Source organism: Sturnira hondurensis, unplaced genomic scaffold, assembly GCF_014824575.4.
Source record: "Sturnira hondurensis isolate 20B ecotype Veracruz unplaced genomic scaffold, ASM1482457v3 Scaffold0021593, whole genome shotgun sequence".
Lineage (NCBI taxonomy): Eukaryota > Metazoa > Chordata > Mammalia > Chiroptera > Phyllostomidae > Sturnira > Sturnira hondurensis.
In genome coordinates, this window is record NW_028094224.1 from 610,474 (window position 1) to 635,177 (window position 24,704).

The 24,704-nt window shown below is 48.5% G+C and overlaps 2 protein-coding genes, 1 long non-coding RNA gene and 10 other non-coding genes across 15 annotated transcripts; 4 read left to right on the plus strand and 9 right to left on the minus strand.

The window, feature by feature from the left end:
• Window positions 1-357: 357 nt before the first annotated feature.
• ABT1 (activator of basal transcription 1) lies at window positions 358-2,593 on the minus strand. The gene is made up of 3 exons (XM_037033064.1): window positions 2,310-2,593; window positions 1,123-1,328; window positions 358-998 (listed from the first exon to the last, which is right to left on the minus strand). The coding sequence occupies exons 1-3, from the start codon at window positions 2,545-2,547 to the stop codon at window positions 615-617; spliced, it is 828 nt and encodes a 275-aa protein (XP_036888959.1). The 5' UTR covers window positions 2,548-2,593; the 3' UTR covers window positions 358-614.
• Window positions 2,594-4,145: 1,552 nt separating this feature from the next.
• On the plus strand, window positions 4,146-4,218 carry TRNAA-AGC (transfer RNA alanine (anticodon AGC)). Its single transcript has one exon. It is a non-coding gene; the product is annotated as a tRNA-Ala (tRNA).
• A 928-nt stretch (window positions 4,219-5,146) lies between these two features.
• Window positions 5,147-5,234, minus strand: TRNAY-GUA (transfer RNA tyrosine (anticodon GUA)). Its single transcript is given in 2 exon segments — window positions 5,147-5,182; window positions 5,198-5,234. It is a non-coding gene; the product is annotated as a tRNA-Tyr (tRNA).
• Window positions 5,235-7,149: 1,915 nt separating this feature from the next.
• On the minus strand, window positions 7,150-7,222 carry TRNAK-CUU (transfer RNA lysine (anticodon CUU)). The gene has a single exon. It is a non-coding gene; the product is annotated as a tRNA-Lys (tRNA).
• Window positions 7,223-8,325: 1,103 nt separating this feature from the next.
• Window positions 8,326-8,397, minus strand: TRNAP-AGG (transfer RNA proline (anticodon AGG)). The gene has a single exon. It is a non-coding gene; the product is annotated as a tRNA-Pro (tRNA).
• A 989-nt stretch (window positions 8,398-9,386) lies between these two features.
• Window positions 9,387-9,460, minus strand: TRNAI-AAU (transfer RNA isoleucine (anticodon AAU)). Its single transcript has one exon. It is a non-coding gene; the product is annotated as a tRNA-Ile (tRNA).
• Window positions 9,461-9,971: 511 nt separating this feature from the next.
• TRNAA-CGC (transfer RNA alanine (anticodon CGC)) lies at window positions 9,972-10,043 on the minus strand. Its single transcript has one exon. It is a non-coding gene; the product is annotated as a tRNA-Ala (tRNA).
• A 764-nt stretch (window positions 10,044-10,807) lies between these two features.
• On the plus strand, window positions 10,808-10,880 carry TRNAK-UUU (transfer RNA lysine (anticodon UUU)). Its single transcript has one exon. It is a non-coding gene; the product is annotated as a tRNA-Lys (tRNA).
• A 2,746-nt stretch (window positions 10,881-13,626) lies between these two features.
• LOC118977917 (uncharacterized) lies at window positions 13,627-14,279 on the plus strand. The gene is made up of 2 exons (XR_005064637.1): window positions 13,627-13,813; window positions 14,011-14,279. It is a non-coding gene; the product is annotated as an uncharacterized LOC118977917 (long non-coding RNA).
• Window positions 14,280-15,415: 1,136 nt separating this feature from the next.
• Window positions 15,416-21,442, minus strand: LOC118977913 (high mobility group nucleosome-binding domain-containing protein 4). Of its 3 annotated transcripts, none has more exons than XM_037033094.1 (2): window positions 21,203-21,442; window positions 15,416-17,104 (listed from the first exon to the last, which is right to left on the minus strand). In XM_037033094.1, the coding sequence occupies exon 2, from the start codon at window positions 17,022-17,024 to the stop codon at window positions 16,755-16,757; it is 270 nt and encodes an 89-aa protein (XP_036888989.1). In that variant the 5' UTR covers window positions 17,025-17,104; window positions 21,203-21,442; the 3' UTR covers window positions 15,416-16,754. The 3 variants fall into 3 exon arrangements, with proteins under 3 accessions (XP_036888989.1, XP_036888990.1, XP_036888988.1); XM_037033095.1 differs by lacking the exon at window positions 21,203-21,442 and adding an exon at window positions 19,346-20,311; XM_037033093.1 differs by lacking the exon at window positions 21,203-21,442 and adding an exon at window positions 18,960-20,311.
• TRNAV-CAC (transfer RNA valine (anticodon CAC)) lies at window positions 20,687-20,759 on the minus strand. Its single transcript has one exon. It is a non-coding gene; the product is annotated as a tRNA-Val (tRNA).
• Window positions 21,182-21,254, minus strand: TRNAR-ACG (transfer RNA arginine (anticodon ACG)). Its single transcript has one exon. It is a non-coding gene; the product is annotated as a tRNA-Arg (tRNA).
• Window positions 21,443-24,615: 3,173 nt separating the features above from the next.
• On the plus strand, window positions 24,616-24,689 carry TRNAT-AGU (transfer RNA threonine (anticodon AGU)). The gene has a single exon. It is a non-coding gene; the product is annotated as a tRNA-Thr (tRNA).
• The last annotated feature ends 15 nt before the right edge of the window (window positions 24,690-24,704 follow it).

Consider the following 24,704-nt stretch of genomic DNA (forward strand, 5'->3'; position numbering starts at 1 on the left):
CTGGATGACTGACTAATAAAATGGGCTAAAAATTAATTAAGCAGATGGGAAGGGGTCCAGGTTCACTGAATTCCGAGACCAGAAAAGAGTGAAGGTGAGTAAATGGGACACAGGAGGTGGAAATTATCCCATAACCTGCCCCCGCCTTCCACACACATTTCCTTTCTATAAATACATTTGGAAGGTGGTTCCCCAGCCAGTCCCACCCCATTAACCCCCCATCCCTGTGAATCTTTTCTAAATGCAAGGCTGCTGCCACTGTCCCGTACCTGTGGTTGGTATGTGGCCTCTTGGACTGGCCGTTTTCACTCTAGCTTGATACAAGGCTTTTCCTGGGCCCAGAAAGTGGGGTTTTTGGAGGACCCCAATGGGCAGGAGGCAGGCAGCCAAGAACAAGACAAAACAGGCATCTGCAGGCATCATAATCACACTGAGTGTGAATTAGGTGCCTTAGCCCGGCTTGTATGGAGTTGGAGGGAAGGAGGCCCACAAAACTAGGTCTGGACACTCACCAGTAACCCCTGGTCTGAGATACAACATGCCCGTCTGAGTAGTCGTTATCAGGTAGGCAGAACTCTGGGCTGGACTAGGAGGTGAAGCGGACTCCCTGCCCCTCAAGAGTCCCTGACCACCGAGGGCCCCTCCATGCTCTCTGTGGGTGGTGGGGCTCCAAAGATCCTGGCAAGGAGCCCTCGGTTGGAGCGGGCCTGGTCCTGAGCATTGGCCAGTCGAGCCCGTTCTCGACCCCCTGGACGAGCTGCCTTCTTCCGGGCCCTCAGCTCCTGCTCAGTAGGACGCTGGGCAAAGGACCAGGTGCTATCTGGGCGGGTAGAGTCCCCATCAGCAGCAAGGAAGCGCTTTCCCCGCTCCACACTTCGAAGATAGAAGTCAGTCTCACGCTTGGCCTGGGCAACCTCAGCTCTCAGGCGCTGCCTGCGCACCTGGCGCTCAAATGCAAGATGCTCGCTGAGGTGGGACCAGGTGAAACGGTGCAGGTACTGCAGACAAGAACACAAGAAAAATTCTGGGTAGGTCAGGGGTGGAGAGAAAACACGACGGAACAGGGCTAACAAGGTCACAGAGGTGCCTTGAGAGATGCGGCAGGCAAGCCTATCCCCTCACCTTGAGGTTCCATAAGTCATAACGGAAAGGGCTGCGCCTGCGGGCACCCATGGGCGTGTTGTGCAGGCTGGCGGCCACACGCTTGGCTACTCGCTTGTCCCGGAACTCCACCCAGCCCTCGGTGTAGTCCTTGCTGTATTTGGACCGCTTTTTCCCCCCGGCCGCCGAGGCTGCCGCTGCCTTCTTCTTGCGCCGCACAAACCCCTCTGTGTGACAAAGACAGAGTGGTGGTCATGGAGACAGAGGCAGTACCCACTCACTGTATTGCCCACCTGCTCGTACTCAAAGCCTGCCCGAGGGCGGCGATCCCACCTCAAGTCTTTGCCGGGAAAGGTGCAGAGAACTTCGAAGTCCACTTCCCCCCACCCCACCCCGCCCCCATGCCTACCGCAATCCCACTTTAAACTGGAGTCGAAGCAGACAGCCCAAAGGAACTGCTTGCATGTTTATGCCTCAAACTTCTGGATGTTTGAGAAGGGCAAAATAACCTCTGGACTGAGATGAAAACAACTTTGTAACCCAAAGAACTGCTTGCAAGGATAACAAAAAAGTAGATATCATGACTACCAGATGGTTCCCAGACTGAAATTTAAAAACATTGTTTAGGATTAGCATCACTATGTCATGTTATCTGCAGTAATAGCAACTCTCTCCTACTGATGTCATTGTTCTCCTTCCCTTTCTCATACACACCCCTTGCATTGACCTCTTAATCAGAATACTATTTGGGCTTCTGCCTGAATCAGTGCTTCTCCAAATAGCTCTTCTTACTGATGTCAAATAAGTGCGTGTTACCTCTCACTTTAAAAGGCCTTTAATTTTGATGTTAACACTCCCTGTTCAGGTCCATCCTGAATGTTCTATTTTAAACTGCACAGGCCTCCAACTCCCGTTCCGATGAGTGCCTGCTGGGGAGCTGGGGGTGGCGATCGATACTGTATCCCCACCTAGGTCTCAGTAATGAGGGATGGCTTCGACTTTGTGAAAAAGCCACTGATACTTTAGGCGGCTGTACTCACTTAACAAAAAGTGGTAAATTCGGGCCAGAGAAGAGAGGTGAGCGGAGGCCAGTTTAAAATCCAAACCAACTCTCTGAGGACAGGCCTACAGGGCTACCGCCCACCCCAGCCCTACGGGAACTGCTCACCCTACGGACTGACCCCGGCGCCTCCGACCCGCGAACTTACCCTCGGGCTGGAAGAAGACGCGCCCCACCTCGCCGTAGGCGCTTAGAAGGTTCCGCACGTGCAGAGGCCGAAAACGAGGCGGGATGTGGCCCAGGTACACAATGCCCGGCACCACCCGCTTCTTAGCGCTGCCAGTCGCCTCTTGGGGTTCCTCCTGCTCCTCCGCTGCCTCTGGCTCCCCATCTCTTCCTTCCAGACTGTGCTGCTCCACTGACTCCTCCGACTCCCCTCCCTCCATGTTGGCCGAGAGGTGAAGCACTAGAGCCGTAAAGCGTCGCGCCCTCTGACGCGCGCGGTGTAGGACGGCCTGCGACGGGGGCGTGGCCAATGAGGGTTCTGACCAATGAAAGGACGACATTGGGTGGCTTGGGCGGGTCTAGGTCCTGCGCAGAGGGCGGAAGTGGGTTCCAGGTCCCCGGGAGTTTCAAACCGAGAGCCTGTCCGGAGCTCGGGAAAGCGGAAGTCGCCTGACTTCCGGGCTGGAGAGGCCGACCGGAAAATGCAGACTGGAAGAGGAGCTTACAAGAGGCCGATTCTGTAGTCTAACACACCCTGCAGGATGCCTCGGGAGGAGCAAAGTGCTGGGATGCAGCAGGCTGTCCCGGGATTTTGGGAGTGGCTGAAGTGGCTTATGTGGGGCAGTATTAGGCACGGCTGCTTGAATAGGCGGCAGCACATGTTCGATTCTCTACAGTCCACTGTTATTCTTCAGGAGCCGGCCGGCTTGCTTACCCGCCGCACTGGCTCTTAAAGGCGCCATGTGCAGGGCGCACAATGCCCACACGATGGCGCTCCTAGACCGTGTCCGTGTGTCCTCCCCGGAACCGGTATTGCGGGTCACCACCCTCCCTGGCTCCCCTAATGGGCTCCCCATTGGCCATGCCCCTCAGTACTGATTTTGTTGCTCGTACTCGGAGTCTGAATTCCCCAACCGGTTTGCCAAGTGTGTCTTTGTACAATGTCAAAGCCCAGTATGTTCTCCAGGACTGGGGAGTGAAGACCTCATACAGTTCACAGTCAGCCCTGATAAAGCTCCACGGATCTAAGCGACGGGACGGGGCGGGCTACTTTCTTTCACCCCAATTCTACACCTGCACTCCAGTAGAACCACAGAACATAAACAAATGAGCGGAGGCCAAACTGAGTTCTGTGGCTGGGCAAATTCTGTCCATGAAAGAGCGTGGCGAAAGTCCCCAGGTGGTGGTGAGAATCAAGGCAAAGCTGACTTCGAGCCACTTTGAGAACACCTAAGTTCAGAACTCTCTGCTCTAAAATGGTCTGGGAGGGGCGGGTGTCCTCCCCCAGAAATGTATGTACTTTATGTCAGCTCCTACTGAAAAAGAAAGGAAGGGAGGAAGGAAAGAAGGAAAAAGAAAGAAAAGAGAAGAAAAGAAAAAAAGGGGGGAGGGGGAGGGGAGGAAGAAAGAAGCAAGCAGAAGAGAGAGCAAGCATTAAGGGCATACTAAGGATATGGAAAGGTCTGCCTTGTATGCCCTGCACAGCCTAGGGACAGCCACTTTCTCAAATAAGATATTTCACCTTTTGCACGTCAATTTTGATCTTCTTGCCCCAATTTCAGGTAGAGATGGATTCCAGTGTTAAATAAAGTGGTGTCCGCGCTCAGCGGATTATCTCCATACAGGATCCAGCTCCGTGAAGCAGATTACAGGTGGCGCTGGTGGCCTGAATTCATGCTTCGGCTGTTTGATCACCACTGACTCGCAGTTCCACTCTTGGGCCCGTTGGTTAATATAGACCAATTATAACTTGTATTCCGGAATTCTAAATTCTTTTCAAATACTAAGGTGAGTAAGGGAGCAGTGTGGCACACCGGATGGGGAATTAGCTCAAATGGTAGAGCGCTCGCTTAGCATGCGAGAGGTAGCGGGATCGATGCCCGCATTCTCCAGTTTTACAAAAAGCATTTCTGAAACATTCTCAGCTAACAGATCCCCTAGGTCACAGGGATCCGGACTACTCATGGCACATTTCGTGACAGGGATAGACATCGCGCCAAGAGCCACGTATTGGCGGCTACCTCAGGACAGGATAGGCAAAAGTCAACTTTTGGGGGTTTCTCTCACGTCTGCAGTTTTGAACAAAAACTAAAAAGCTTGAGGGGAAAGATACAAGGAATTTCCAGGCGCAAAATCCTCAGCAACTCTTTCTTACCTTGATCTGTATCTTTGTAGGTGAGGAGTCTTCAATAAGTATTCGGGATCGCATTTTTTGAGACGGGAGAAATGAAATTGGCACAAAATTACAAAAGTCTTTTTCTATTGTTAAGAGACATCTCTACTTTGTAATTCCCAAAACGGGTAGAAAAAGTACCTATTTTTCTACTTTTTATCCTAAAATGATCGTTTCTCTCGTAGCAGTGGTTCTCAAACCTTGCAGCGCGTTAAAATCACCTGGGAGCTTTTGAAACTACTAAGGTGGGGGCGGGGGGGGGGCGCTGCAAAATTGCGGGAGCAGAAGCGCTTTGTAAAATCTCCCCCGGACGATTTCGATACTCACTAACCGTTCTCACTCAGGGTTGGAATCACCGTTACTTAATTAAAGGGAGCAGGGGGGCGTAGTGCCCGCGGGGCATTGGGCATCACCTGGAAAAACCCTTCCCGAGACTCAGGACTATAGGACCAGCAGGGGGCGCGTGGGCTGAGGGGCTGAAGTATGACTGAGCGTATTAGTCCTGATTACAGTAAATAATGATGGAGAATAATGATGTAAAAGTATTGATTCGCTGTACAATAAGGATAGTCTTAAAGAAATGCCCATTCAAGACTTAAAGAAGTGAGATGAAACAGGGATGAAGAAACAGTCAAAAAAACGTCAGTTCCTTCGAGCCGGATTCGAACCAGCGACCTAAGGATGCCTGAGAAGTACGACTACAGTCCTCCGCTCTACCAACTGAGCTATCGAAGGAAGCACGGCTCTTGGGTCCAATCCGCGGGTGCCTACTCTGTGCTGACAGCACCAGGTGCCCGCCGTGTCGTGGACACGTCGGCCCTGTCCCCCAAAGACCCACTGCCATGGACCAAGAAGAAAAGGGGAGCACCCGCCGGACCATGCACAGAAGTTCCTGCTTCCTGCCACTCTCCTTTACTCTCCCCCTCTCGCTTCTTCGGGAGCATTTGCATTTCTTTGCTGTAACATTTGAAAATAGTTTGCAAATATCATGACTTTCATCTTTAGACACTTCAGCTTGCATACCTATGTGTGAGGGCATTCTATATATCCCATTATTATCACACCTAGAAAAGTATCAATAATTCCACTGCATCTATTAATCAGCTCATTGCCCAGTTTCTCCGATCATCCCAACAATATGATTTATTGTATTGATTTTGGAACCAGAACATAATTCAACACAACCCCCCCCCCCCCATTACATTGGTTATAATGTCTTCAGTAATGTAACAACTGCGCTCCAACGCAGCCACTTGTTTGAATTAAGTTTTTCCCTTCACCGCAACTCAGATTGGGGACTCCTATTGATATTGGCTTGGTGGCACCGCCCTTTTGCCGACAGGGCCATAAAAATAGTGTTTCCCGTAGGTGTAGACTTCCTGCGGAATTCTAGCCTGAATAGACAGCCACATTGCATATTCACCATGTTGAACTGGATCGGCAGCCTCAACCAAAAGTAATGGTTTCTAAACCATCAGAGATTCAGGTTGACTGTGTCTGAGATTGAGCCCAGGAATCTGAAATTTGAGAAACTCCTCAGGTGATTCACATATACAGCCAGACCCTGGATACCCAAACTCAGGTGTTTCCATTGAATTGTCCTGAGGCCTGAAAGAACATTAATGTGTGGTTAATTGGGCTTTATTAATGGAGAGGTATATGTGTCTGTTTTTCCTACTCATTGTCCTGGGTGTTTTGATAAAACACATACCAATGAACTTCACACACAAAGGCTTCAAAGGAATAATAAAGAAACACATGCACAGTGGGATTTTTGCAGAGGTGTGGGGAAATCTCAAAAAGCCTTGATCAATTTGACCAAATGGCTGATTTTCAAGTCACTATTAACAGCAAAATCTGCTCCTATCTGGGATAATATTGGCGAAGCACAGGGCTGTAATGGTCTGCTCCACAACCAGCATGGATTTGTGAGAGCAAAAAGGGTACATGGTGGGTGCAAAGTGAACAGTCATTGGTGGCCGGGCAGGGCAGTATTTTCTGCAGGGTAGAAAGTTCAGAGGAGTTGGGGTAGAAATGCAGTCTGGATTTTGAAAAACAGGCTTAAAACTTTCAATTTTACTTTGTAGGCAATTGGAACCTGTCGTGGCTCGGTCAGTTCTTTTCCTTGCCAGAGGAAGGGAAGAGGGGTTGGAAACATTTTTGTTGGATCCATTGTGCTCTGTGAGTGTGAGTGATTAGGCAGTGAAAGGGCGTAGGAGACAGTGACCATAGAAAATTTGACTCTCCATGGACATTGCTGCCTCTGCGCCTCTGCCCATCACACTTCTCTTTGGGTGGTTTTGTCCACCTTCAGTCTCTACCTTTCCCAACATCTCTGCACCCTCTCCCTGCATTCTAGACCTTTTTGATCGGCATAGTGCTTCAGAATCATCCGAGGAGCTTAAACTAGACAGAATAAACTGACTGCTGCAGACCCAGTAAAACCAGTAATAATCCTGAGAGACGCATTCCCGCCAGGGGGAGATGAGGACACACTCAAGAGTTACATAGGCCTGAATAGCTCAGCAACAGTAACCCCGTAACGCCTTATGTAAACTTTCTCATTTGATAGCGGTGACTGACCGTTTTTGGAACTAATGGGCGTATAGAGATGAAGTAGAAAAGCATTGGAAGCAAATCAAAAGCAGCTCGCCCAACGTGGGGCTCGAACCCACGACCCTGAGATTAAGAGTCTCATGCTCTACCGACTGAGCTAGCCGGGCACCTGTGAGTTCTTGCCTCGCATGTACTCTAACAATATCAAAATTCTTTTAGAAACGCCTCTGTTTTTGCTATAGGCAACATAACACGAAATTCAAAGAATGTAAACATTCTATGACATTATTAGCGCTCATTACACCCACTTTGATCTTCCCTCTTTGCCCCATTCTCACTAATCTGTAGTGGGACAGACCACAAACACCACAGTGACCCCAGCTCCGACCTGGTTGCCAACGTGGTTGCGCACACAGTGTGGAAGGCCCCGGGTCCTGGAGCCCAGACAGCCCCGGGCTGTCTCTGCTCCCACTGAGGCCCTCCTCTCCTGTGCCCGTCGCCTGCCAACTTTCGCCCCTCCAGCCACCCTGTGTGGACGTGGCCCTGCAGAAAATCTCTGCGGTTTTCGCCCTCCTTTCCAGGCCCCTTTTGCTTCTTTACTGTCCTTCACACGCTAGGCTGATACACACAGAGAAAAGGGTGGGGGAGGTTGCAATTTTATTTTAATATAAAATACTTGGCAACCACTGAAATATGTAGTCCGGTGATTTTTGTATTTTTTATTTACCACTCATGGCAAACTTCTATTGAATATAATGGATGCTCAGCAAATCTGGCCCTTCTCAGAAAGGATGCAGAATCCCGTCTCCTGAACTACGGGACATACTCAACGCTATACTCACGAGGAAATCACTTTCGCAAAGATTTCCAACACCCGAACTCTATAGATCAGTGTTGGAGTTTTCCATCTGATTAAACGTGTCTGCTGTGGTGAGGAAATTATGGATAACAGCGACCTGAGATGTGGCCATCGTCTTCGTATATATTTTATGTGATCACAAGCGTGGAGAGAGGAAGAAGCAGCAACATTTGCTTTTGCAAGAGTTACTTTGCAGCTGATGGAAAATTGAATATAAGTCGAAATACGAAAGCACTTGTCCCTTCTGTTAGAAGAGTTACCAAGTGTCTTACTGGGATCAAGTGCAGGTCCAGCCTGGCCTGCAAATTTCTTATGTGGAGTTATGGCAGTTTAATTTCATTGAAAGGCAGCTGTCCCAGGTCCGCTGCAGGTGACACAGAATTACAAATGTCCAATAAATAACAAAAAGATGGGCTCGTCCGGGATTTGAACCCGGGACCTCTCGCACCCTAAGCGAGAATCATACCCCTAGACCAACGAGCCCCGCACTTACTCGCTTTCCTGAATGTATTAAATATATAGTAAATTTCTGGGTTTTGCATTTCATTTGTAAATGTGTGTATTATTACTGGTGTTTTCTTTTTCTCCCCGGCCCTCACTCCTCTTTTTCCTATTTTGAAAACCAGACTAACGCTGCTCTCAGATCTCCTCCGGATTTCCCCCCTACCCAATCCCCTAAAGACTGTATAAAGCCTTATTCTTCAAGGGTCGTTGATCCATCCTTTGTAAGAAACAAGCGTGGCGTTTGTTAGAAAAGCAGAAACCTTGGCCCTTGCTCTGGAGCGAGGCCCCAGAGGCTGCATTTTCACAAGGCCCCTAAGGCCCCTGAAGCGAGGCTGACCCGGCCTCGTTTGTATTCCCAAATCCACGTGGAGCCCTTAACTCGGTCTCAGCATTTCCCAGGAAAACGGTGGAAATGCGTAAAGTTCGCTCAGCAGGATACGAAGCTGTGAAGCAGTGATTAAGTGAAGGATATGGGCTGCACGAAGAACAAGGAGATAGACACACAATCAGGGCGCTGAAACTGTTTCGGCGGAAAATGAGGCTGGCTCGACAGGCGTCGCTTCAGGAAATGACAGAACAGAGGGCCAGTGGGTCCTAACCCTAACCCTAACCCTGACCCTAACAGAGGGTTGGTGACAGAGGGCCAGGTAGATCCTGCAAAAAGACTCCAGGTGGGCTTCCTCTGATGATCGCCGCGAAGGAAACGCTTCACTGGGACCGGAGATACAGCGTCCTGCCTGCTCGCACGGGCCCTCGTTCCACTCGCTCCAGACCACCTGCGACGTTGGATTTCGGGCGGAGAGTTTGGGCACTAACCTGGCGACCTTCTTCCTCCTGAAGAATTTAGTAACTGCTAAGGTTACCTACTGCTTCTCTGCTGATGCAGAGCGAACGTTGTGAGCGCTCCGCCCGCGAAGACCCCCGCTCCCGCCTCCCTCGGAGGTGCAGAAAGAAAGTAAAAGCGGAGCTGGCCCGTACGGGGATCGAACCCGCGACCTTGGCGTTATTAGCACCACGCTCTAACCAACTGAGCTAACCGGCCGGCTGGTACAGAGGCTTTCCAAAATTCAGTAGAAGGAAATCTTAGTCTTGATTTTGCTTTTTAGCCGCCAACATTGTGGTGCATCGCAGCAGCCGAACTCGACCACACCGAGCTGGGCTTCCCTCTTTTCCTTTGCTTGGCCTGTATTTTCGTGGTGCGACGCAGCAGCCAGAAGATAACAATAGGTTTCCTTCTCTTTCTGTGCTCTCAAGGTAAGATGATTTCTGTCCTAAATGCCAGCCAGACACCCAAGATGGCCATTAATTTAATGAATCCTGGGCAATTCTCTGGTCGCCCCTGTTCGGCCTCTTCATTTTCTCTTTCAATTTTGTGTCCAGTAAAGATATCCCAAAATACTTTAAAGCGACCTTATTTCCTTCTCTACAAAGAGAATTCTATACATAAACGCTAATAAAACACTGTACCAGATTATTGATAAGCAGCATACAGCGCGAAACGATTAGGCATTTTTTAAAATAAAACTTCTAATTATGTAGCTACAAAAGATGGTTGGAGATGCCGGGGATCGAACCCGGGGCCTCATACATGCGAAGCATGCGCTCTACCACTGAGCTACATCCCCCACCTTGTAGGCAGCCGCTTTACTCTTCCCCCCAACTTTTTAAATCCGACTATTCCCTTCCACAATTCTAAAATTTTCAGAACGTTAAATTCTCTTTTATTGAGGCAGAAAACACCTTGAAATGGTTGACGAGATATTTATCGGAATTCCAAGTGGAGGAGACCTTGCAGCCACCGGACCCTTGTCGGTGCTGAACCTGGAGACACAGGGATAGAGCTGGATGCCGGAAACCCGCCCGAAACGAGTGGAGCTCCCCCTCAAAAGCTTACTTCTTCTTCTTCTTTTTTTCTCCAAAGACAGCTGAGGCCCAACACAAAATAAAACCGTTTCCTCTGTCCCTCATCAGCTGTCCAAAGTGCTGCGGGAAAAGGCGCACAGCATCGGATCGGCTCCCTTTCGAAAGTGCTCTGCTGGGCCCAAGTGTGGTTGAGCTATTTCTCCGGAAAGCTTAGGAACTGAAGGCCAGCGTTCTTGCCCGCACTGAATTCCACGCAGTCCAGTATGTATTTATGTGCACTATATACAGTATCTGGACATATACTCTAGCCTATAGAATTTGGGCGACACTATTGTGGATGTAATAGGATTGACATCGGTCTTAAAGAAAACCCTCCTTGTGGCTGAGTTTCTACGCTTATTAGTACTGTCAAACACTTCCCGAATGACTAGCTTTGAACAAAAAATTACAGGAAAATCTAGTGACTTCTTCCTTCCATTTCATATTAACTTAAATATAGTTGATATGCAAGGCTAACTCTATACGAGCCCGGATAGCTCAGTCGGTAGAGCATCAGACTTTTAATCTGAGGGTCCAGGGTTCAAGTCCCTGTTCGGGCGCTTCTGTTTTTTTTTTTCTTACTTTCACAAAATGGAAAAAAAAATAGTATGGTGCTTGGAAGCCACGACGCACGAAACTTTTCATCTATAGCATTAGTAAAGTTTTATTAACAGTAGTTACCGATTATCAAAGGCCAAACTGTTCTTGAAGAGCAATGAAAGCGTGAAACTGCTCCCTCACCGCCTCATTACTTTGCTCGTTTCTAATCACCTGCTTCGCTCAGCCCCGCGGATGTCCAGATAAACTGCACGTGGGTAATGGGGCCAGTACTCAGAACGCCTGGCCTGGTGGCTTCCAAACTTCTCTGGACACGACCAGTTTGAAGTTTAGTTTACTTCTGTACCCAGAAATACACAGGTCACAGGAACAAGGGGTGCTTAAATTAGCACATGCCCTGCATTCTGCTATTTCAGATTCTGATTCTTTAAAATGCTGGGTTCTGCCCGCCATTACGTTGATTTCAGGTCCTCCTCCTTGGAAAATACCCTGCTGTGGGGTAACCATGAAGATGAACTGTAATATGGTATAGGGCGATGGGTGCTGTGCTGCTCCACCCCTTCTCCTAAACCCGAGTCGCCTGTCCTGGAGTGACTCGAATACTCAAGTCACCCAGTGCCAGGGTACTGACATTTTCCCTGCCTTGCTTGGCAGCCCTTGACTTCATCTGGTAATTGTTTAAAGCAGAAACTTAATCCTAATGCATCCAGAAGATAACAGAAAAATTAGATTTTTTTTCTTGCTGTTAAAAATCGCCAAATGAGCACTAAGCTTGTAAAAAAATAACAAGCATCTCCTAACTGGACCGATCAGCCAACAGGGGGGTTGAAATTAAAATTGCTAGGAAATAAAGGAGATGATATCTGTTATGGACAGCTAACCCAAGATTCTGGAGCAGGCCTGTATAATCGATACATTCATTTTTCTTTTTTACTCTTGCTTTAATTCCTTTCTATCTCACAGATAACATGAGAGGCCAAACACTTGCTGCAATAGTTGTTTTCTTTTCCTCCTTAGTTCTAACGGTAAAGATAAATCTTCAATCGACTGCTCTCAGATATTGCCTTCTGGTTCAAATCTATTTTTCACGTTGCACTTAGCATTTTACTATTACAGAAAATTTGCTGTTACAAATTTTTGTTCGTTCTGCACAGCTCAGTGTTAGAAAGATACCCCTCTGGTAATGGTTACTCAACATTTTTTAGGTAATCACTAAGGTCTATGAGACTTCATATGAGAAATTTTCAGAAACTACAGAAGAAACAAGCAAACAAAAGAACACAAAAGAAAAGACAAGAAAAGAAAGAAAATGCAGAAGACACATTCCTGCCCATAAAGAAATGTGAGTATAGCCTTCCTCTGTTCTGGCCCTCTTGTTCATCAAATGTGGGCTCAGCCTCCCAAAACCCACTTTCCCTCCTACATGGGACATGACCCACCACGAATGAGACTTCCTGGTGACAAGAGACCTACAACATCATGATTTGCCCGAAATAAGTCACCTGCCAATGGAGAACTAATGTTGCTTTAAAAACTGCTGAGTGCTGCTTTCCAATAATTGATCCGAGAGGTTTTTAAGGAAAAATCTTATTCAAAAGTGGGGGAGAATGTAAAAATAATACAAACGGAGCCACTTCAAAATGGAGTCGCTTTGCAACTACCTTGCACAACTTATATCTCAAAGCTTTGGACGTTAAAACTGGTCAACGTACCCTTTGGTCTGGGTCCAAATCAACAGTGGGCCCCAAAGAACTGTTTGCAAAGATGACGAGAAAGCAGATCTAATGACAACTGGACTAATGATTACTGAACTGGAAATTAAAAGCACTTTTTGGAATAAACATCCCTATGTTAGCTTACCTTCCTTCTATTGATATATCAATAATTGTTCCCCTTCCCTTTCTCATACACACCCCTTGCCTTTGTCTCCCAACAAGAACACTATTTGGGCTTCTGCCTGAACTGGTGCGTCCAAAAAAGCGATTCTTATTGAGCTCAAATAAATACTTGTTCACTCTCACTTTGGCCTTTTACTTTTAGGTTAACATACCTGAATTGATGGGCTGAATTCACTTTATCTTTGTTCCAACGCAGGACTTCATGCAATCAACTCCATCGTGTTACCTAAAAGAAATTTCAGCAGGTGCAAAAAAAGTAATAATAAAATTACTAGTAACTACATTGTGGAAGAGGGGCTTTCCATGTGCCGGGCCCCGTGTTAAGCATTTTTGCAGAGATTAATTTGGGGACCAGTTAACTTGGATGAGAAAAGATTTAAAAATTATATCTTTAAAATCTCTAACCTCTGAAATTTAGCATATCCTTCACCTATAAATGTAAGCAAAAGATTACAGTTGGAAGAGTAGTACCTGTGGCTTTGTCACACACACACAAGAATCACAGATATTATGTCACAACACAGTTGTTACAAATTATCTCCTACTTATTTTTAAAAGACAGATGTCCAAAGCAGGGTCTTGATATTGAGTTTTTAATGCATTACACTAATGAAGGTGCACACATATGACTATATTGCAAATCACACTATTTCGTAGTATAATTGGTTTTCTTTGTTACCTATGTCTTGATTTTTGTTGCTTTTAAACTATAATCTAGCGAAAGTCTTCATGCCCCGCCCCGAGGCGAACTCCCGGCGCGCGGGTCACCGAGGAGGCGCCCCCCCCCCGCCCCGCCCAACCGCCCAGAGGGGACCGGAAGTGCGTGGGCGCGGCGTGTCATCCAAAACTTCCGGTGAGCTTCCGCACGACCCTGGTGTGGCCAGGCCATAGAGCCGTTGGGTGGGTGTGCCGTCTGTTTTACCGGATCGCTGTGAGCACAGTTGGGATCGAAACGAGGGAAGACGAAGGCGGCTGCGGGAGACTATGTCCCTCGTTTCCTTCCCAGCCCTTCCAGGACCAAGGCCTCCGTTTTGAGGGTAATGAATTTGGTTACTGAGAGCTGTGGATCGCCAGGCTGTTCAAATCAGACACCCAGATTCTCAGGGTGTTTGTGAACCGGGTTGTTAGTTCGTGACTTTACAGAAGGGAATGGAAGTTCCTAGTGGATCGGAAAAGTGGGCGAGCATGTTTAATGGCTGACTTAGGTTTCCTAAGTTGCCCTTTCCCGCTTCAGGAGTGCACAGAAACTGTCCTTCTGACCTCGTGTTGCTGGGGACGCACCGACCTGTGAATTCCACGCCCATTTTCCTCCTGGAGCTTGTCATTGGAAATTACCACTGTTTAACTTGTATGATATTTTTACTACATGCATTTGAAGTGAAAGGGGGATAGTAATACTGAATTCATAGTCATGGAAATAAAATCATGTGTGTAAATCGTTGGGCAGACAGTCTTTGACAAACAAGAAATACTGTAAAACTAATATAACTTGGTTGTGCATTTAATTATTGACTTAGCAATTTATTAAACTTAGCAATTTATTAAAGCAGCATGTTCACATCCTTGCAAGGGTTAGTACCTTTACAAGAAGCCTTTCCCCCACTCCTTGCTCGACCAACTTCTGTTTGTTTTTCTTTTGCAGTTTGTGTCAGAATGCACCCTGGAAGCCCTCCCTAAAACCCGTTGATGTCCGGCCTCCGAGTTAGGCCTGCTGTGCATTCACAACAGAAAGCGCACGACTTGGAGAATAGAGAATGCTTATTTTTAATCCTGATCTGTTTGGCAAAAAAGCACAGAGAAAGGTTTGTCCATGGAAAAGAATGGGATGGGCATCATGGAGCAGAAGGATGGTGACACAGAGCCATGGAGTAGGATTTCCGGCAGTTCTTTGTGACAGGCTTCCACCGGTCTTCCTCCTTTCACTTCTCCCCGCTGACAGCCTATAGCCAATACCCCAGCCACACACACCCACTAGCCTGTCACTTGTCTGTTCAAAATTCCAAAGGCATCCCACCTCCGAGAGAAACTACAGCCTGGAGAGGCACGTGTTCTGGCCCTGCTCATCTCTGCAATCATGCGGACTCTCGCTCTTGCCCTCACTCCAGTTCAGCCTCTTGTGCATCCTAGTTCTCAGCGTATCTAGTTCCACCCACCTCTGCACTTTCTGTTCCCTCGGCTTTCCCCTCAGTCACAGCTCTTGTTCCCCTACTTCACCTAGTGCTCTATGGAAATACCACCTAACCACCCTATTTACCTAGTACCGACTTACACTTTTTTCACTTAAGTCCCCCTGTCCCATAAGTGTGTGTGTTTCCTACCCCACCCACCCCCACTAGAATATGAGCTTGGTGAAAGCAGAGGGTTGGTTTGCGGTACTCTCTCCCCTCTCCCTGGGCACTTGGACAAAATCTGGCATTGGAAAAAGCAAAGATGGTATAAGGTGGTGAAGAAACAAAATCGTTTGCATGTACAGACTCTATGGTTGTCTATGTAGAACACCCACAAGAATATACAAATATAAAAATGGATGAGGATTTTGTTGGATACAAAAACCAAATTTAGCTAAAAACAGAAAAATGTAGTAACTACAAATACACTGTATGAAATAGAATAAAGAAGTACATGTAAAGTCCCTAAGAAATATCAATAAAATAAGACATTTATGGAGAAAATTATAAAACTTTATTGAAAGACATTTAAAGATCCTAAATAAATGGGCTCATAGATTGGAAGACTTAACATTGCAATTTATAAATTCAGTACAAACCCAATAAAATTCCAACACTTTCTTGTTTGGTTTGATTAATAACTCGTCAGTCTAGCTAAGCATGGCCAAATACTCTCGAGGAAGAAAACTTTGGTGGAGGTGTTGGGGGTGGAAGTTGGATTTGTCCTGAGATATCAAGGTCAGTTTCTAAACTTGTACTACCCAGGACTGTGTAGCACTGCCCAGGACTGTGTAGCACTGCCCAGGGTTAGGCAAAGTGCCTGCCTGGTGAGTCAGAATAGAACCACACCCCCAACACAGAAACTTGATTTATGAAAGAACCAGTGCCACAAATCAGTGAGGGGTGGATAAACTTTTGAAAAAAAAATGGTGCTGGGACAAACATCCGTATGGAAAAAATATGATGTTTAACTTCTATCTCATACATTTCACAAAAATCAGTTCAGGAAAGATGAAAAATGTGAAAAAACTGCAACGTTCACAAGGCTGTAAGAAATGTGAGTTTGAGTAGGAAACGATCCCCTCTGACTGCCAATTTGTATCCAACTTTTTCATATACTTAGAAAAACAAACACAGTTACTTCCAGCAAAATCTGAGTAACAATTTATAAAATTTACAACTTCCAAAATCCCTTCCTCAAAAGTCAACAAACTTTTCTGTTGCTGTTTTGAACAGGAAACATTTCAGAAGGGACAGGCATTTTGTATGAGGCACATAACAGATTTTCACAGGTCAGCTCTGACCTAGACAAAAAACCTGAAATCTGCAGGATTCTCAGTGAGACGATCCACAGACTACAGACAGAAATCTCGGCTCTTTTGAGCAACGCCATCTCGATGTCCCTGCCAGAAATCCTGAACATGCTACCCCATACCGCTGGTTTCAGGGTGCCAAGGGACTTCACGGGTCTTGTTTTAAGAAGCCAGGTCCATGCCCATGGCACCGGCAAAGAAGACAGGACGTTTGGCTTCCCCACATTGCAAGGCTTTTGAGCCAAAGTGGCTGACTGTGCATGAAACCAAGCATAACCTTCAAAAACAAGGATAGAAAATCCCATCTCCTCCTACTTCAGTCCAGCTCCTAAACACTCCATTAGTGACATTTGCCCTTTCCACAAGAGACAGCGACAGTGTCTCGTGTGCTAACAATGTAACTTTTAAAAGCCCTACATTTTAATAAAACAGATTTTAAAAAGAGCATTTCAAATGGTGAAGTCATTAGCAGTACAGAGCTATTTAAAACATCTGCTTCACTTGTCCCCCGTGCCTTCTGCTCTCTGTGACTGGGATGTGGCGGCATCTTGGGTTTTCCCAGGGTTGTCACCACCCTTGCCACCATCTGCTCTCGCCTTTTTTCCTTTGGGCAGCTTCTCCCCCTTCTGTGCAGGGGCCTTTTTAGGCCTGGGCTCTGGTTTTGGAGGAGCAGGCTTAGCAGACAGCCAAGCCAACCTTCTCCGCGGCTCATCCTTCACTTTCACTTTGTCACCTTTGGCGTCTCCTTTTGCCTTTCTCTTGGGCATGGCGGCTGCGGTGCTCTGCCCCGGGCTCTGCCCCGGGCTCTGCTGGTCCAAGGGGTTCTTCTATCTTCCTTACACTGCTCCTGGAGTTCAGCAAGACTCAAAAATGTAAACCATAAAGGGAAAGACTTACAAAATTCACACTTGACTATAGTAAAATGAATAACTTGACCCTGGCTGATGTGGTTCAGTGGATTGAGTGCCAGCCTGAGAACCAATGGGTGGCCAGTTCAATTCCCAGTCAGGGCACATGCCTGGGTTGTGAGCCAGGTCCCCAGTAGGGGGTACCCCAGAGACAACCATAATTGATGTTTCGCTTCCTCTCTTTTGCCCCCCCTATAAAAATAGATAAGTAGTTTAAAAAATAAGTTGTATATATAAAAAATATAGCATAAAATGTAAAAAATAAGTTAAAAGCTGAGCAGAGATATTCATTACACCTATAACTGATGAAGGATTAAGAATCCAGAATATATAAAGAATTCCTACAGATCCACGAGGAAAGGACAACATGAGAATTTAAAAACAATGGGCAAAGAGTCGAGCACTTCTTAGAAGCAGGAATAGTAAGTCCATAAACATATTCTCAGTGTCATTAGTAATATGGGAGAACACATTATAATATGGCAGGATATATTTTACACCTATCAAATTGGAAAAGAAATATTTCACCTCTGAATTGCTCCAGAATGTTGTATGTGTGCGTGTGTGCATGTGTGTGTTCAGAAGAGGGGTTTGCCGACCACCTCACCACCTAGAATATAGTGAGCAAACGTGGTGTTTTTGAGAAAAGTTAGATTCGATTTTTAACTTCCTTGGTCAACAAAAGCAACCACCAAAAATGGCATTAAAACATCAAATAATGTATTTCTCTCCCCCATATTTTTAATTGAGCGAGAACTTTTGGAAAAATTGCATTTTCCCTTCTCCCTGTAGAGGGAGAGATAAGATTTATACAGAGAGGGCCGGACCAAAGCTGGGTGTGCCTTGAGTGCGTCATGATTTCCTTTGGCGCCTTGTGAGGAACTCTGGGAACAGGGGTTAGCATTGAGGAGAAACAGTTCTGTTCTCTTCTCACGTTGTACAGATTTTACCGAAAAGCTTGTGTGGAATTCGCTGGGCCCTCCGTGCTCTTCCCTCACTGTGCTCCCCGCTCAGCTCAGCTCCTTCACGGTCCGCTCGCCTGGTGGCGTCTCAGCTATCCAAAACTCAAACCTCGGCGGAAAGCGAAACTCTACTCTTTGGGCCGAAGCAGAGCTGGCTCGTGAGGACAGAAGTCCCCACTCCTGGTTCCTGACTGGTCCTGTCCTCATGCAAATGAAGTCTTTAAATCTTTGCATTTTGATTGGTTCAAGACACTGTTCTTGGTCAGAATAAAGGTGCTGATTGGATGCAGAAAGCCTGAACCCTAGTGGTTGAAATAGGATTCAAGGAACTGTTTTATAAAGATGGCTCAGTTGGAGGAAACACATGCCGGCTGCCAGAGGCAGGCTGTCCACAAGGGGAAGAGTGAGAGGTCCCTGTGCGGAAATGACTGCTAGGTTCTTTCCTTTTTTTCCTTTCCTCTCTTTTCCTTTTTCCTTCCTCCCTTCTTTTACTTAAAGTTTTAGCTCAGTTTGCCGCCAGGGGGCCTTCTTAGTAGGTGTCTTCTTTATCACAAACCAAATTCACAAACCAAAGAGTGAGGTTTTGTTTTACAGCACTGTGTACCATTCCCCTGCCACCTTACTCCAAACGTGTTTGCCACCCATCCCTGGTATGGAAATGCTCACAGCCCGTTCTGGGTGTGGCGTTCTTTATGTTAGATTCCCTTCTCAACAGGGAGCCACAACCATTAAAGCACAGCAGGTGACAATAAAGAGAAGTTCAAGGCAAACAGGCCCCTGGCTAGATGCTGTATCTGAGTATATGAAAACTGATTAATTTGTTGAAACTCACCTTTAGGGAACTTATCAGGAGATCAGATGGCTGCTAACTTTCCAGGGACCCTAGAGATACATTATTTGTGTATCTGTAGGAGACAGATACACAAATAATGAAAAAGAGCCACTGGATAAAAAATCACTTTATTTCCAGGAAGGCCTTGGAATGATCAGGGAGGGCAGGAGATTACATGGTGTCAGTGAGCCCCCTAGTGTTCAAAGGACATGTCAGGCGAGGCCGCACTCTGAGTTCCCATTTGGGCGGTTAGGGAGCCCAAGCGACTCTGCGCTGACGCTAATCTCCAGGTCCTGGGACGTACGAGAGGGCGCTGTGCAGTCACAGAATCCCGGGAGCTCTCTCTGGAGCTGCGCCTGGACGAGTTCCCGAGAAGCTCGACTCACGCCCGGCGCGGGCCCCTCGGATGGCCCACGTTGCTCTCGGGGGGCGCAGACCCGCGGTTCGTCCAGGAAACCGCATGTCTGGTGGTGGACGAGGAGACCCCTCCGTCCTGCCGCCAGGAACGGGCTTCTGCACTAACTTTCCTGTTAAACTCACTAGCCAGCAAGCTGGACTTGGTTCCTTCTGTGTGGGCGGCTGCTGGACGCTCACGGGGCTTATCACACACAGGAGATGGGGACCACAGGGAGGCGGGACAGGGCGGGGTCTCACGTGCGTGGAGCCACAGGCGTGGGAAAAGCTGCCACCACGTGCACCTGCCTTCCCTGCTGACGCACGGCTCCGCTCTGACACGCGAGAGAGGCGGAGGGGACAATCTCCGTCCCCGCTGGGCCCCGGGCCCCTGCCCCCTGAGCGGTGTAGGCGGGGCTGCGAACAAACGGGAACTGAGCGCGGGCCCCAGCTCACTGTCTGGCTAACGAGGAACCCGGCGAGGTGAAAAACGTGGGTCTAAAGCGCGGAGACGGCACGGCAACGCAGCCCAGAGCCCAGCAGCCTGGTAACACAGAAAGCAGGTCTTTAGGGAAGGAGCGCCCTTTCCTTATCGCCATAAACGCGTCCCGCACGTCCCGTTCACACCAGGCACCGAGGGAACCCGGGCAACGTGTTCTCAGCGCCTGCTTCTGACCCTTAGAGTTAGAGATGGAAACAACAGCAGAGAAGACACCGCGTCTAAGAAAAGGGGCCCCGAGCCCGACGGGTGCAATAGCGAGACCTGTTTCGCAGGAACGCGTTTGACTATCCTGTGAACGTGACCGCCAGCCGCGGGCCCGACAAGTCCAGGCCAAGCAGGGCGCAGGTCCGGCCGGAAACAGGCGCGGCAGCCGGTCCGTCTGGGACCTTCGGGGTCTTCCCGCCTTTGCGGGGAGCGCAGGCCAAGGGGAGGAGGCCTGGGCCCGTCGGCGTTCCCTCGGAGGGTGGCCCACAGGGGACGCCTCGAACCCCGAGACCGAGGTACCGCCTGCCGCGACCTCCCCGCCGACCCAGGTCACCACAGTAGGCGCCCGGAGGCCCCGCACTCACCGAGTGTCCGGGCCGTCCCCTCGCGGGGCGGGCGGCCGGAGATCCGCGCGCAGCTCGGCCGCGAGCTGGGATGCGCTTCCGGGGCCTGGGCCGCGTCTACCCTCCTGCGGCCGCCCGACTCCGCACCCACGTCAGCGCCACAGCCCCGTGCGTGCAAGACAGGAAGAGGATGCAGGTGTTTATGAGGGCGTGAAATTTTAAAACTCAAGCGAAATAGTTTTTAGGAAATTTATTCTTTAGTGGAGGGGAAAAAAACTCGCAGTTGTTTCCGCCCGGTTTCGAACCGGGGACCTTTCGCGTGTGAGGCGAACGTGATAACCACTACACTACGGAAACGCTGTGAAAGCGCCTTCCGAATCTCACTCTTCACCCGACTGGCTCCGCCCCTCGCCTAGCGCACCTGTGCGCTTGCGCACGTAACCATCATCACCCGGTTCCCACCCAGCTCCCAATTGAACCGTCTTACACCGGAAATGACCGGATAGGGGAAAACAAAAGGCAGGCTTTCATCTTTACGACTGATCCTTCATTATTACCCGAGTCCCTCGCCTGAATCTCCGCATCTTAATTGCTTCCCCTCCGGCTGAGGTGCCTTCACCCCCGCCGCCTTTCGCCGGGGTGCATGGCCGCGGGCGCGCCGCGGGGACGGCGCAGGTGTCTGCTGCGTGACGAGGCTCCCCCGCCCGCTGCAGCGCCCTTCTCCCCCGAGAGCTCCTCCCGGGTCCGCATAGGAGGAAGTAAAAATGCAGCCCTGCCGTCGAGCCAGCCAGGAGTCGAACCTGGAATCTTCTGATCCGTAGTCAGACGCGTTATCCATTGCGCCACTGGCCCACGCAGGGTTACACTGGCGACGTGTTTTCTTCATCAGAAAGCAGACGGCGGGCGTGTCCGTCGGAGACCAGACGGCGGCGCCCTTTCCCCGCCGAGTCTGCGATCCCCGCTGAAACCCGGGTCTCCGCACCTCCCGGGTCCGCGGCCCTGGCAGACCTGCGTCCCTTGTCCCGTTCACAGCAGCCCCTGGGCCCCGCTAACGAAAAAAGGGCCCAGTGACCGAAAGTAACCTTATGAGGTGGTCTGAACACAAGCCCCTAACTGAGCGGGTCGTGGTGGGGAGTCACGCCCGGTCTATGATCCTTTAGTAAAAGGATATTTTCGCCTTAGCAAACTCTGTCCATTGTCCTTGTGCATCTAGGTTTACACTCATCTGAAACGCCAGAAGTAATTCTCTCCCCCAGGCCCCTCGGAGCCGAAACCAACCTCCAGGGCCCACACGGTTAATTAACTCTCTTGCCCGTCGTTTTCTACCTCCTTCTCTCCCTTATTCCAAATGCAGACAAACTATAAAACTGTCATTCTCCAGAGCATTTGCGATCTTGCTTCCCTGTATGTCAGTTTGTCTCAAACTCATAAAAATTCGCTACGGGTTGCGATTGTTTAGGCTGGGGTTCCTCTCTCGGCAGAGGAGGCAGCCCAGTCCCTCTTCACCCCAGCATCACCTCCCTCCCTCCTGCATCATCTGACCCACATTTACGGTTCAATAAGTAAAATAATGCTGGTGAGCGCTTGGAGAAAAACAAAGCAAAACTTCGTGGAGAAATAGAGAAGCCCAGCAGAGAAGGTGTGGACGCCAGACAAATGCCGATATCTGGAAGCGGGTTAATCCTCAGGGAAAGGCCTGAAAGTGGGAGCCACCTTAGGCCAGTCCAGTAACGTGAGGGGCCAGTGCTGAGTGGACAGGGGCAGCAGCCCTGGGCCAGGGCCTGGGCCTCGCAGGCCTTTGTAAGGACTTTGGCTGCTACTCTAGGAAACTGGAAGCCATTGTCGAGTGGCACGATCTGACGTTCTTTCTTGTCTCTTCTTGGGGCGTTAAGTTATTTTTAAAAACTTACTAAACAAGACTGCACTAAGCACCCTCTCACCTGCGACCTACATGTCAGAACAGGTAGGTCTTGAAACAGCCTTGGAAAACAGCTGGCATGCCCATGAATGCTCACTTGTTTACTTGCCCAGGAAACCCAGAAGTGTTTCTCGTGTGTGCGTTTCAGCCTCTCCACGTTTACGTTTCTGAGGAGGAAGCATTATCCCCAGGCCCCGTGAGCGCCGTGAATCACGTGAGGGGTACTAAACAGAGGGGGTAAACCTGCCTGACACGGAGAATGAATACACTGATATTAGAGAATACTTGTCTTCAGTTGCTGAGGTCGCCACAGTCCTTGTGAAAAATACCCATGTTCCCGCTCCTACTAAGGTGGACCATGGTTTCTTCTCTGGACCACGGCTCAGGAGCCATCTGTCCAGGTTTTGTTCTGTCCCAAAGGGCAGTTTGGTGGTTATGGACTCCATCCTGGAACAATAGTTTTAACTATACATAAAAAGGTAAATCCATAAGATTTCAGAAGGAAACCAATTGTATTGAAACATGCTCTTAAAATATTAAAAATTTATGGTACAGTAATATTTGTGCTCCTTTATTAATGCATAAATGACAATATCAGCAGGATGTCTGATAAATACTGACATTTCAAAGCAGTAGTAAGCATAATGATATTTTAAGAAATTTGGCACTCGTCAAATTTGGAAGAAAATATTTGTGATTTCCAAGAGTAATAAAGTTGAAAATGCTAAAATACAGCTGTGATTTGTTGCCTATATTCATAATGGAAGAAAACACAAAACGTCAGTGATTACTTGTTAAGTAGTCAAAATTTTATTTTCCCATCCAAGTTCATGAACTACCATTTTTGGTTGCTCTTCCAAGCAAATGGAAAAATGGCACTGTCAGCCACTCCCACGTTTCGTTACATTGTTGTCAGCCCCTGTGACTCACAGATCGGTACCTTCTCCAATGTCAGGTGTGTGGAACAAAGCCAGCGTGGGGGGCCTTTCGGTGGTCCTTCATGGCCGCACTAGGAACTGAGTAGAAGATAGTGTTCATGCCCGGATTTCTGGAAGTGTTTGTTCTAAGTCTCAACGTTCTTTCCAGACTTGCCTCGGGCTTGTTAAACAACTTTGACTTCCCAGAATTTCAGGGTCAATTTTGACAGCTGCCAGTCAAAGGAAAAACGCAAACCAGACACAGCAGGCTCTGCTGTCTTTCTGAGAGTCTGCCACAGATTGGCCAAAGCTACCCTGGTGCCAAGCACGTTGGTGATATAATGGCTCATCTTATAATATTAAAGAAATACGTGGTTATTTCATGGTGTTTCAATCAAACTGTGTTGAGTTCACTGACTTCCAAATTTTAACAAAACTAAATCCGGCAGAATCATGCAGCCTCCACTCATGCAGGTAGGCAGGAGTAAGTGCCTTTTATAGTGTTTGAGAGAAATCCATCAAATATTGATACAGTTGATTTCAGCATTATCACCATAACAACAGATATGAAGCAAGACAGGCCATCATAATTACAGGCCTCATTAGGGAAGATACTTTCACAGCGCTGGCGCCAAGTTATAAAGTGTTCCTGGCTTCACTAAAGCCATTTGTTTAAATTATGTTCCCAAAGACACGTTTGCTTTACAGAGCATAGAATGAATCGGGAACAGTTACAAATACTCACACAAGCCCCCATAACAAAGCAGAAATTCTTGTGAAAGCTCTCAGTGTGATACCTCATCAAAAACAGATCCCTTGGACAAGTTCGAGGACAAGAAAGCGTGTCTCCCTCCGGAGCCACAGAGGAGAGGGGATCGCTCTTTCATTTCTCTCCAAAACTAGGTTTTAACTGGCAAGCCTTGTCTGTTCAAGGTGCAGCTCTGGAATTGCATCGGTTACCGGGATAAGCTAGAAGCAGGCATTGGGAAACCAAATACACGCAAAGACCTGCGGTAAGGAATGGCTGGCATTTTAATTAAACACGGTGAAACAGAGAATATAGAGCTTGCTTCCTGCACGGCCCAGTTCTGGGCGCTAGGAGTGGCCGGGTGTCACGGTGTCACACGCCCCGGAGGCGTGTCTCCGTCTGAGTGTGGCCGGTCCTCTCTTCCCACGCCCACCCTGCGCCGAGGCGGCTGTTTTCCTACAGCTGCGCGGTTTCTGGTGACTGTGGGGGCGCGGGGGAGCGACATCTCCAGAGTCTGGGGAAGCTTCTGGGCTGCTCCTGACTCCCGTAGAGGGAAAATACATCGGGCCCGGCGAACGGAAGCCACCGCCTTCCTCTTGGCTCATCCATTTGGACAGGAGCCGGCGTGCTGGCTCCGTGGCTTAGCTGGTTAAAGCGCCTGTCTAGTAAACAGGAGATCCTGGGTTCGAATCCCAGCGGGGCCTTTTTGTGGCTTTCCC